Source organism: Pelophylax lessonae (genome assembly GCF_965119305.1).
Source record: "Pelophylax lessonae genome assembly, chromosome: 5".
Lineage (NCBI taxonomy): Eukaryota > Metazoa > Chordata > Amphibia > Anura > Ranidae > Pelophylax > Pelophylax lessonae.
In genome coordinates this window covers 155,014,482-155,027,109 of record NC_138772.1, presented here as the reverse complement: position 1 = coordinate 155,027,109, position 12,628 = coordinate 155,014,482, and the positions used below count along the sequence as shown (strand labels likewise).

Here is a 12,628-nt window from a genome sequence, read left to right as displayed (position 1 = left end):
AGAGCTTTCACTGGTTCTTCTTGCTGCCTTCCTGGTCATTGCAGGATACAGTGGTGACAAAGGGGTCAGGAAGAATCAGTAAGAGCGGGGGTGGGGGGGGGGGGGGGGATACAGGCTGACACTCCTGAAGGTTTGATTTCCTAGCAGACTTTGGGGATCATTTCCCATGAACAAAGCAGTATTCCATGGTGGAACAACTACAAATGTAAGATTTTTTTTTCTTTTATACAGGTATGTGTTTCTGCAGATTTAAAAAAGGGTCTGTTTGACTCTTCCTGGTAAAATTCTGCTTTATACTCCTTTATGTGACAAAAAGCTCACTCCTTTTTCTTAGATAATTTCTGCTGAAGGGAACAATTAGCCAGTGGGAACACTGTTGCTCTCTAGGAACAGAGATCATATGACCGAATATATCATATGAATGCATAGACTTTATCCTATGTGAACAGTGCTATAAGGAGCGTGGACCCTATCATTCTTTAGAAACAAAATTATTTCGGCCCTTGTATTACTCTTTTGTTTTATTCCAGTAAGGCTGTTAAATAAGCTTCATGTGTGTTGAGGGTTGTAACTGTTTCTTGGAAGCCTGAAAGATTCTGATCTTCATATGCTTGTACAGATTTTTCCATGTTGTAAATAGATTTTGTCAGCCTGAGTTTAAGGATGATTACTTGTCTCAATCGTCTAACTTCTTGGATACGATACTCTGTGGTCTTCTGAGGAAAGTGTCTTTATTATCTGGCAACCACACAAATTCCAGCTATAATAAGACCATGCCTGTTTAGTGGTGTAAGAAACCTGTTCTTTCCGATTGTTTCATTTGTTATATGTTATACTGTATTACTTACAGATTCTGTTACTGCCCTCTTGGTGGTCCACTGTAGGTGAATGCTCAGAAGGGGGGGGTTATCATTTCTGGCATGCAAAAAGAACAGCAAAGTAATTGGCACTACTGAAGTCGCTCCGACTTCAGAAAAGGGTCCTGTACTACTTTGAGACGACCTGTGATCCCACTGTCCCATATACTTCAATGGGAGTCGCCTCCTTATCTTAATTGAAGCGACTTGTTATCAGACTTTCCAGGAAGAAGAAAGAGATTAGCCAGGCGTTCCCCGCATTGCAGCCATGCCTATATGGTATATATATTCCATTATCTCTGCTTGGTCTGTGTGAGTGGCACTGGTGGACACTGATTCGTGGCACTTGTGGACACTGATTCGTGGCACTTGTGGACACTGATTCGTGGCACTGGTGGACACTGATTCGTGGCACTGGTGGACACTGATTCGTGGCACTGGTGGACACTGATACGTGGCACTGGTGGACACTGATACGTGGCACTGGTGGACACTGATACGTGGCACTGGTGGACACTGATACGTGGCACTGGTGGACACTGATACGTGGCACTGGTGGACACTGATACGTGGCACTGGTGGACACTGATACGTGGCACTGGTGGACACTGATACGTGGCCCTGGTGGACACTGATACGTGGCCCTGGTGGACACTGATACGTGGCCCTGGTGGACACTGATACGTGGCCCTGGTGGACACTGATACGTGGCCCTGGTGGACACTGATACGTGGCCCTGGTGGACACTGATACGTGGCCCTGGTGGACACTGATACGTGGCCCTGGTGGACACTGATACGTGGCCCTGGTGGACACTGATACGTGGCCCTGATACGTGGCCCTGGTGGGCAGTGGCACTGGTGGACACATACGTGGCACTGGTGGGCAGTGGCACTGGTGGACACATACGTGGCACTGGTGGGCAGTGGCACTGGTGGACACATACGTGGCACTGGTGGGCAGTGGCACTGGTGGACACTGATACGTGGCACTGGTGGGCAATGAGGAAATTAGTAAAAAAAAAAAAACAGAAAAGGGGAATTAGGTCACAACACATCATATTCTGATTGGCCAAACACAAAGTCGTCTGTCATATAAGTCGCGCAAAATAATTCACAAGTCGCGCTGAAGTCGCGGTAAAGTCGCAGTAAAAAGTCGCTCCGACATGGGGCGACTTTATGGTCGCGGCAGTGTGAACCGGCTCTAAAAGAGAAGTATGGGATTAGAAAAAAACAAACCAACCAACCTGCATGCTCACCTAGATGGATGCGCCATTGATCCAAAGCTGCAGGTGTCCCCCGCCGCCTAGAAAACCAAGAACCAAAAAATGAAAGACCTCTGATCGCTCAGTTCTCAGTCTTCAGTGAGCACTGACTGTCAGTCTACAGCTCTCTGCTCTGCCTCTCCAGTACTCACTGGAGCGTTGAGTTGTGGAGGGAGCAGGAGAGGGGCTGGCACTGCTGTTCAGGTGTCTGGGTGGATCCGGACAAAGTCGAGATCTCTCCAGAGTCTGGACCAGCTGAGGGATGTCAGAAGTGCAGAACAAAATGCACTCCTGTGACCTACATAAGACTTAAAGAATTTTGGCTCCACTTCTCCTTTTAACAGTCACCTATCTACTGTCAGCTCAGTTTTTTTTTTTCTCCTGTTCAAAATCACAAAAATGCATCACAATTTCCTCTTAAAGGCTCCATTCACACTAATGCCTTTTTTCAGAAATGCATTTCATTTTTTTAACATGGGTTCCTATGGAACACGTTCACATCAATTTGTTTTTGTGCCTCTGCATTTTTAGAAAGGGTCTGGGACTTTTTTTTCCCACTAAAGGCCGCGTTTTGCATGTAATCGACTTCAATGGACCCGCATCCAAAACGCAAGTTTTGTGTTTTTGACGCGTTTTAAAAAAAAATTAGGAAAAAAAAAACTAAAATTGCTGTAAACCGTGGCAAGCACTGCAGAAACGCTCAAAAGCAACATGCATAGGCGTGAATCGAGCCTAAAGCTCGGTGTAACGTGAGAATTACCTACCCCGTGAGAAAAACCTACCCTCGTCACTTCCGGCTAGAAACAGCTGAGCAGCGTCGCAGTGCGCATGCTCAGAGCCCCCGATACGTAATGGAGCATCTGAGGATCAGACTAGTGCGCATGCGCACTAGTATGAAATTATCACGGTGTCCGTGATAAAAACCTACCGACGCGGCGGTTAAAATAAAACAGCTGGGCTGCACTATGGGTCATCTCCGCTCCTCTCCCTGTGACTTCCCTCATCTCGGCTAGTAAATATAAAAGCGGCTCTCGGCTCCGTGATTTATCTTTTCATACAGCCGCCGCCGCTTTTATATTTACTAGCCCAGATCAGGGAAGTGACAGGGACAGGAGCGGTGATGACTCGTATTGCAGGCCAGCTGTTTTAATGAAACCGCCGCATTAAACACACTGCCGTGCAACCGGAAGTGACGAGGGTAGGTTTTTCTCACGGGTAGGTAATTCTCACGGAACACTGGCTCTGGGATAATCAGTTGTTGTCTAAATATAGAAGGCATGTGTTGCATTCTTACATGAATCTCAAGTGGATTTTGTTTCTTTGTTGCTATTGAAAAATATATTTAAACCAATTTTTTTTGTATGGTGTTTAGCTTTAGAAGTCCAGGCCATATTTACACTGGATACTTGATAAATTCTGTCTCCATCAGCTCACTGAATGCATGCCTAAAGACCCACCTTCATTGTGTCTTGTAAAAATGAAAGCACAGGCAATATGATGTATAGTAAGTATAAACAGTGGGCTAACAAAATGGCAAACTTTTTTGGCTTTTCCATTTGGTGTACTTTTTAAAACTCACTGGCTAAGGGTGCAGAGTAGTGATGGATTTGTAGAATAGCAAAGGATTTTGGGATGGATGGAAGTCTGCCATAAATAATAATTTGTACAGTATCTGAGCAGGCTGGATTATTCAGAGGACTAATGTGTCAATCAAGGTGCATTTACATGGTAAATGGTATATGAAGAGTAGACCTCAATGTAGAAATGTTTTTGCGTGTACTATTCCTTTAGTTTTGTTTGGTACCTAGAATATATGAAGATAAAACTGCAATGACACTTTGGTTACATAGGTGTCACAGCTAGTCTTTTTTTTTTTGTGTTTTAACCACATCCCTCCTCGCCTATAGCAAAATGACAGTCAAGCGGTGGCTCTCCTGTTCTGGCTGAACGTCATATGAAGTCCAGCAGAACAAGCCGCTTGTGTGCGCCGATCGGTAGTGCGGTGTGTCGCTCAGACACACCAAATTTGGATCACGGTAAAGAGCCTATGACGTAGGCTCTTTACCATGTTATCCACTGTGTCCAATCACAGCTGATCAGTGTTACCAGGAAGTGCTGGCTATTGGCATTCCTCTATTCACGCTGACAGGGTATGAGTAGAGAAGAGCCGATAAGCGGCTCTCCTGACGGGAGGGTCTGCATTGGTAATCAGTGCAGTTATCAGTGCAAGACCCATCAATGATGCCTGCCAGTGCCCATAAGTAATGCATACTAGTGCCTTCTTATCAGTGCCTGTTGGTGAAGGAGAAAACTTTACTAAATCTTAGAACCGAAACAAAGAAAAACTTTTCTTTTCTATTTTTCTTAAATTGCTTTTTTTTTTCTTTTTTAATTTGCTTAGCAAAAAAATAAAAAATCTAGTGGTGATCAAATACCACAAAAAGAAAGTTCTATTTGTGGGGGAAAAAATGTTGCATGACGGTGCAATTGTCATTCAAAGTGCGACAGCCCTGAAAGCTGAAAATTAGCCTGGACAGGAAAGAGGAGAAAATGCCCGGTATTGAAGCGGTAAAGCGGTAGTACACTCTCTAGAAAAAAAGTTTCCCCTGCAAGACAATATCATAATGTGCTAGTATGCATCGCAAAGAGGAAACATTTTCAAGGCTTTATTAATTTTCTAAATATTATGCTGAACGCAGCTCTATTTCCGCCTTGTACATTGTGGCATTTAGAGTCGTATTTTAGAGCAGCGTTCAGAGGCTTAAAAAGACCCAAACCTGCATTCGTAGAGGAGCTTTCTGGCTTAATTTACACATAGGAGTACATAAATCCATGCAAATGCACATGAATTCATTATAGCATCTAAAATAAAGGAATATTTAACCCAGTAGTATGACTTTACCAACATAAGCTTCTAAATACTAATGGTTGTAAATGTGCATCATTACGCACCAAAACAAGCCTATTTTACACTGATTGGATTCAGCGTTTATGGTAGTTTTTTTTTTTTTTTTACACCTTCATGTAGCCTACATGGTGCTGGTCCACATCTGTGCAATGTCTGTTTCTCTATCGCTCATTGACAGACGTAGTCTTCTTGATTCTCAAGAGCTGGGTTATGTTGTCTCCGCAGGAGTAGGACTAGGCAGAATGACAAAACGTTCTGGCTCCACCTTAGGGGCAGTCCCTGAGGGTATATCCTCCCTCTCTCTGCTACAGGGAATCAGTTTTTTTCTGTCTAGTCAGGAGTAAGGACCTAAGTTCCTTGCTGGGATCTTTTGGTCCTGGCAAGACTTTTTTCTTTAAGAAAAAGACATTTTTTAGGTAGTTTTTCTCCAGTGTTTTTTTCCTGTGAGATCTTCAAGCAAAAATGCCGGACTGGGCGACACTTGTGGTCACCCCAGCCGGCCTACGAGCGCGCGCAGACCATGGCATTGCGCTTGGTCGGCCGCGACATATTCAAGTAAGTATGCGGGGCCGGGCGACGGGCTGGATGTTGAGATCCAGTGGTCACCCCGGTTTCTGCCTACGAGCGCGTGCAGACCAGTGCGCTGGGTCGGCCGCGACGGAGTCCCAGTAAAGGGACTGACTTTGCGAGTTAAAAGTCTCGCTTGGACGCCAGGTACCAGAGAGTCGAGGCGTCCACAAACCCCCACCCCGGTGGAGAGGGTATTGTGAAGAGAGGGTGCCTGTCGGTTCGGTATGGTGAGTAAACGTTCCCTTTTTTCCTCATTATGAGGCAGTATATATTATGGGCCCCTCCATATATGGTCAGTATATATCTGATACGTACAAGTCCCCCTTGTAATACAGCATGTGTTTGTGGGAAGTGGACTTGGTTCAAGAGCTAACACTCTACCCAGCAGACTGTAACATTACAGCAGACATAGGAGGTATAATCCTACCTTATGTGCAGTGTATCTCTGTAGGTCCATATGTCACCTCTTAGCAGAGTGCAGGTGGATGTGCTGGGAAGACGATATCGGCGGTCCGCCGCCATTTTGCCGTAGACCGAATGCATGTATGTCCTCAGGTCACGCCGGCCGCCATGTTTTTGGAGTCTTATGTCTCTTCTATGGGGGCGGCCATGTTTTGTGAGCCCAGCTACCTCGTGGAGGGCTGGGAACGCCGGAAGGCGTACACAGGGGGCGGAGCCACGCCTTCTGCCCGGGAAAAAGCAAACAGCTCCTTCCAGTCTGTGTAAGACAGACGCTGACTGCAGTTTGTTGGAAACTGCACTGCATCGGTTGGTGAGCCTTGGGGGTCCCTCTCTCTCTCTCTGGGATCGAGAAGCAGGTACTCTGAGGGGCGCTATTGCGCTAGGGGGAGACACACAAAAAAAAAAAAAAAAAGAAAAAGTTTTTTTTGTTTTGCTGGCAAAGGTGTCCTGTATTAACATGGACCCTGCCACTCATGTATCTCCTCCGGATCCCCTCGAGGGGTCTGCGGGATCCTCCAGCACCCCATTGACAATTGAATCTTTGTCAGCTATTATGGAAACTTTTGTGTCCCGGGTGGAAGTGGCTTGTCAGGGACAGGGCGCAAGAAAGCGACCCCCGCCTAACCCCTTATTATCTGAAACCTCGGATTCAGACTCTGAGCCTATTTCTGCAGTTGCAGGTACTTCATCTGGTATTGGTGTCTCGGGTCCTGTCTCTTCAGACAGTGAGGAGGATGTTTCGGCATCCGCCATAGCCCGAGAGGAAGCGTTGGTAAACGCACTCATTGTATCTGTTCAAGAGACTTTAAGGTTACAGGGTATTCCATCAGAAATAGCTGAAACTGAGATCCCTTTTGGGACTAAAAAGCGCATCAAAGTGGCAAAGGTTTTTCCATTGCCCAAATGTTTTGGCAATCCAATCGTAGAAGAATGGCGTCTGCCAAAACGCACTTTTAATATTTCTAAACGCATTGACAGGCGTTATCCGTTTGAGGAAACCCTTATTAAGAAATGGACAGAACCACCTGTGGTGGATTCACCTATTGCTAGATTGAATAAAGCCACGGTTATTCCTTTAGAAGACGCTCCGTCTTTTAAAGATCCAGTGGATCGCAAGATAGAAGCTATGTCTCGCACCATGTTTTCCTTGATTGGATCAGCTTTCAGACCAATAATTGCTATTGGTCTGGTTTCGCAGGCTGTAACTGAATGGACCAAGTGGTTACGCCGGGACTTAGAAGAAGTCCCTCAGGCGGTATCAGATTTGTTGGAACAAATGATACAGGGGTTACAGTTTGTATGTGATGCGGCGTTAGACGCCACTCCATTAATGGCGCGAGCATCAGTCTCAGCAGTGGTTCTCAGGCGTACACTGTGGCTAAAAGGTTGGTTAGCCGACCAAGGTTCCAAAAAAGCATTGGCTAATATCCCCTTTTCAGGAGAGCGTCTATTTGGAGCCAACTTAGATGAGATCATTAAGGATCTCACCGGTGGAAAGAGCACCTTTTTACCGCAAAATTTTAAAGGTAGAGGAACTCGTCAAAGACGAGGGCCTTCTTTTTCTGCTCACAAGAGGTTTTTTCGTCCAGCAGGTGAAAAAACTAAGTCCTCCAAAGCTCCTGCAGGAGGCGTCAGGGGTCGTTGGTCGGGCAAGCAAAAGCCCGCCCCCTCCAGACCTGAAGATAAACCATCCAAAGCCTGAAGGTGCGCCCCCACCCATAACTGGGGTGGGGGGACGTCTTCGCCGGTTCCCGGATCCATGGCTTTCCAGAATCCCGGACAAATGGGTTTGCGAAGTCATAAGGTCAGGGTACAAGATCGAGTTTCGATCTCTCCCACCGGCGCGATTCTTCCCTTCCAATATCCGACTATCCGCAGATCGTTTAGAAGATCTGCGGAGAGCAGTCACAGATTTACTACAACAAGGAGTGGTAGTCCACGTTCCTTGGACAGAACGGTTTCAAGGGTTTTATTCAAACCTGTTTACAATACCCAGGAAAGAGGGCAAAGTGCGTCCAATTCTGGACTTAAGAGCACTCAATTCTTTCGTCAACATAAGAAGATTCAGAATGGAGTCCATTCACACGGTAGCAGCCTTCCTGCATCCAGGGGATGTCCTAGCGTCCATAGACATCAAGGACGCCTATCTTCACATTCCCATTTTCGCAGGACATCAGCGTTTTCTACGCTTTTCCGTAGAGGAGAACCACTATCAGTTTGTGGCGTTACCTTTCGGTCTCGCCACGGCTCCGCGGGTCTTCACAAAGGTGTTGGCCCCAATGTTGGCACTTCTGCGCCAAAGAGGTATATCGATTCTAGGTTACCTAGACGATCTTCTGCTTCATGCAGAGTCTCCTCAGACCTTGCTACAAAACATAGAAATTACTATGATTTCTTTACAGGAATTCGGGTGGCTGGTGAACCAGCAAAAGTCATTTCTGGTTCCCACCCAGAGGCTCGAATATCTGGGTCTAATTCTAGACACAGTCAGGACAAGAGTTTTTCTTCCGGTAGGGAAACTCCGAAAGATTCAATCTGCAGTCCAGTTGTTACTGTCCAACAGCTGGTCTTCCCTTCGGACTTGCATGAGGGTTCTGGGATTGATGGTGGCTTCGTTCGAAGCAGTCCCATTTGCCCAGTCCCATACCCGAATTCTTCAGCAAGAGATTCTTCTCAGATGGAATCGGAATCCGGAATCCCTGGACAATCAGATCCGATTGAGCAAACAGACCAGAGAGTCTCTGGTATGGTGGCTTCGGTCTCCGATGCTCAGCCAGGGAAAGTCATTTCTGCCAATATATTGGACGACAGTGACCACGGATGCCAGTCTATCCGGATGGGGAGGAATTCTCGGTCAGTTATCTGTCCAGGGACTTTGGTCCCCGGAAGAATCCAGGTTACCGATAAATGTATTGGAACTGAGAGCGATCAGACTTTGTCTGATTCACTGGACCGAGCAGCTCCAGGGCAGCTCGGTTCGGATCCAGTCGGACAATGCCACGGCCGTGGCTTATGTCAATCACCAGGGGGGCACCAAGAGTGCCCGAGCGGCCAAAGAAGTGGCTTGCATTCTTCGCTGGGCGGAACGATTTGTTCCAGCAATCTCTGCGGTGTTCATTCCGGGGGTGGAGAATTGGCAGGCAGATTATCTCAGCCGTCAGACCCTGGATCAGGGGGAATGGTCCCTCCATCCAGACGTTTTCCACCAGTTGTGCCTACGGTGGGGCACCCCGGATGTGGATCTGTTGGCATCACGATTCAACAGGAAAGTTCAGAGATTCGTGGCTCGCTCCCGCGATCCTCTAGCAGAAACCGCAGACGCACTGATCGCCCCGTGGGGGCAATACCAGCTAATATATGCCTTCCCTCCTCTCGCGTTACTGCCAAGACTTCTTCGCAGAATAGAGGAGGAAGGAATCCCAGTAATCCTGGTAGCTCCGGACTGGCCTCGTCGAGCTTGGTACGCCGACATGGTCAGACTGGTGGCGGACTTCCCGTGGAGACTTCCTCTCAGGGAGGATCTACTGTCTCAGGGACCGATCTTCCATCCTGCTTTACGATCGCTGGCTTTAACGGCCTGGCTATTGAGACCCAGGTGCTGAAGGACAAAGGTTTGTCAGCTTCAGTTATTCCTACTCTAGTTGAAGCAAGGAAAGCGACTTCCAGAAAGATTTATCATCGCACATGGAAGTCCTACATTGCATGGTGTGAACCTTTGGGGTTCCGTCCTCGGTCTTATTCGATTAGTCGAATATTGGCTTTTCTGCAACAAGGGGTTGAGCAGAAACTGGCCTTGAGTACTATCAAGGGTCAGGTCTCAGCATTAGCCATCTTCTTTCAGAAGCCTTTGGCTACTCATTCCTTGGTGCGGAATTTCATCCAGGGGGTGCGACATCTGGCTCCGCCAGTGCACGCGCCGTTACCCCCCTGGGATCTTAATTTAGTGTTGTCGGTTCTTCAGAAACCTCCCTTTGAAGATATTAGGGAGATTCCTCTACCCACGTTGTCCCAGAAGGTGGCCTTCTTGGTGGCTATTACTTCTGCACGCAGGGTGTCAGAACTGGCCGCATTATCTTGTCGTTCACCATATCTGGTGGTTCATAGAGATAAGGTGGTTCTTCGTCCGAATCCATCCTTCCTACCAAAAGTGGTTTCAGAATTTCATCTGAATGAAGAAATTGTATTACCTTCCCTGTGTCCTAAGCCCAGTCATCCTCGGGAGTTTGCTTTACACTCCTTGGATGTGGTCCGGGCGATCAGGGTATACTTGAAAACGACAGACTCGTTTCGCAAGACGGATTCACTTTTTGTGATCCCAGATGGACCCAAAAAGGGGTTGCCTGCATCTGCCGCGACCATTTCCAGATGGATCAGACAGACGGTAGTACAGGCTTATTCTATTAAGGGTCGGGAGCCCCCGTTCCCTGTTAAGGCGCACTCCACTCGGGCACTTAGTGCGTCATGGGCCTTTCGCCATCAGGCGTCAGTGGTCCAGGTGTGCAAGGCGGCTACCTGGTCGTCAGTGCATACCTTTACTAAACATTATAAAGTTGATGTAATGGCATCATCTGATGCCTCGTTTGGCCGCAAGGTTTTGCAGGCCGCAATTTGAGGAGACCAGTGGTCTACCTCGAGGGTTTTTTCCGTTGGAAAATTTTTCTTTAGTCTCATTCTTTGTTTATAATGAGCCTTTAAAACTTCTAGTTTGGCACCGGTTGGGCCTTCTAGATTGGATTTGATTTTGTCAATCCCACCCCTCATTTGTGGCACTGCTTCTGGATGTCCCAGCTCTTGAGAATCAAGAAGACTACGTCTGTCAATGAGCGATAGAGAAAAATGGATTTTTGTAAGAACTTACCGTAAAATCCTTTTCTCTTAAGCTCATTGACAGACGTAGTCCCCGCCCCTCTATCATTGAGTTGGGTTGGGTTAAATTCTCTGTACTGCTTTAAACAGTACTGATTCCCTGTAGCAGAGAGAGGGAGGATATACCCTCAGGGACTGCCCCTAAGGTGGAGCCAGAACGTTTTGTCATTCTGCCTAGTCCTACTCCTGCGGAGACAACATAACCCAGCTCTTGAGAATCAAGAAGACTACGTCTGTCAATGAGCTTAAGAGAAAAGGATTTTACGGTAAGTTCTTACAAAAATCCATTTTTTTGGATGTTGATCAGCATTTTAAGGAATGTTGAGGACAATGGTAGCGCATATAAACATAGATGCACAACTCTGGCCACCTTATCGTTCAGACAGTGTGAATGATATAGCATATGCAGTAGACATTTGGAAGCTGCTCTTTTTACCAGGTCCGTTTTCCATCTATTGTACTGTCTTTGTGGAACAGCGTTTCTAAACTTGGCATTTTGGCCCACTCTAAATTTTACAATATTTTCACTACCCCACATCTGGGTAAGTCCACCATACATACTGTTGGTGATTGGTAATGACACTGATGCCATTCAACCTGGAGACTAGGGCCACTTTGGGGTGGATAGTGCTGTAGAGGCAGTAAGTATTGCAGCCTGAGCAGAAGTTAGGTTTTATTTGTGAAAATAAGGGGCCTCACAAAAGCTATGAGTAAAGTCTATACTATTTCTGGTCAAGGTTTTCAAAAGTTTTGGTGTTCACTCGCTCTGTTGCAATTGTTTTAAAGAAACCAATTGTCTGACTGTTGAGTTCCTCTTTTTCTTCTAGTGCTTGTTAGCAAAACAATCCTTTAAGGTATACACCTCTAACTTTGCCTTTATCCATCTGCCTGTGTAACCACCTGTCTTGTAAAACCTACTGTGTGAGAATGCTTCTCATTCTGTGTCCCACTTTTGGCTTTCAGACCTTGTTTGATAATCAGAACAATGTATCGAAAAAAGAAGGTGAAAAGGGTGTAAAAGGGGAAAAAGGTGAAAACGTCAGTAACAACAAAAATGATTCTAAGAAAATGTCTGATTCTGCTAAGAAAATGTCTGTGGAGAGAGTCTACCAGAAGAAGACTCAGCTTGAACATATCCTCCTCCGACCTGATACATACATTGGATCTGTGGAGCCTGTCACTCAGGTATATATTTATATATATGAGTTGAATATACGGTATTTAAATGTGTTATCTAGTAATGCTCACCCCATTTTAAATATCTTGTATAATTTTTATGCTTTATGGTTGGCACAATTTTCATGTAATGTACAAAGTATGAAATCTGTTTAAAGCAGTCCTAAAGCCAACACCAAAAATAAAATCTCAAAAACAAAAAAATTTTTTAGGGCTGTGAACATAAAAGTTATACACATCCAACAACTGTAATAAGTCCACCACGTGCTTGGGTGAATGAGAAACTCAAAATACGGCAAAGGAGTCCTTTCAAATCCAATGAAGTGAGGTAAAACACGCATATCTTCTTATGTGACACCCTGTGCTTCAATGTTCCACCTCTCCCCACAGACTAAAATTCACCAAACAAATATGCCTCTCTCCTTACAGATTAGCACACTGCGCTCTAGGTATCAAAGCTGCAGATTGTGCGATGCCTCTAGATTCTTGCCCTCCAAACCTTCCCCATATACAGGATTCCCCTAG

At 46.1% G+C, this 12,628-nt stretch overlaps 1 protein-coding gene across 1 annotated transcript in view; it reads left to right on the top strand.

The window, feature by feature from the left end:
• TOP2B (DNA topoisomerase II beta) overlaps nucleotides 1–12,628 on the top strand; it is a 150,171-nt gene that overhangs the window by 17,132 nt on the left and 120,411 nt on the right. Inside the window, exon 2 of the mRNA XM_082257331.1 lies at nucleotides 11,891–12,112. Within this exon, the coding sequence (XP_082113457.1) occupies nucleotides 11,891–12,112 (222 nt within the window). The remainder of the gene's footprint in view (nucleotides 1–11,890; nucleotides 12,113–12,628) is intronic.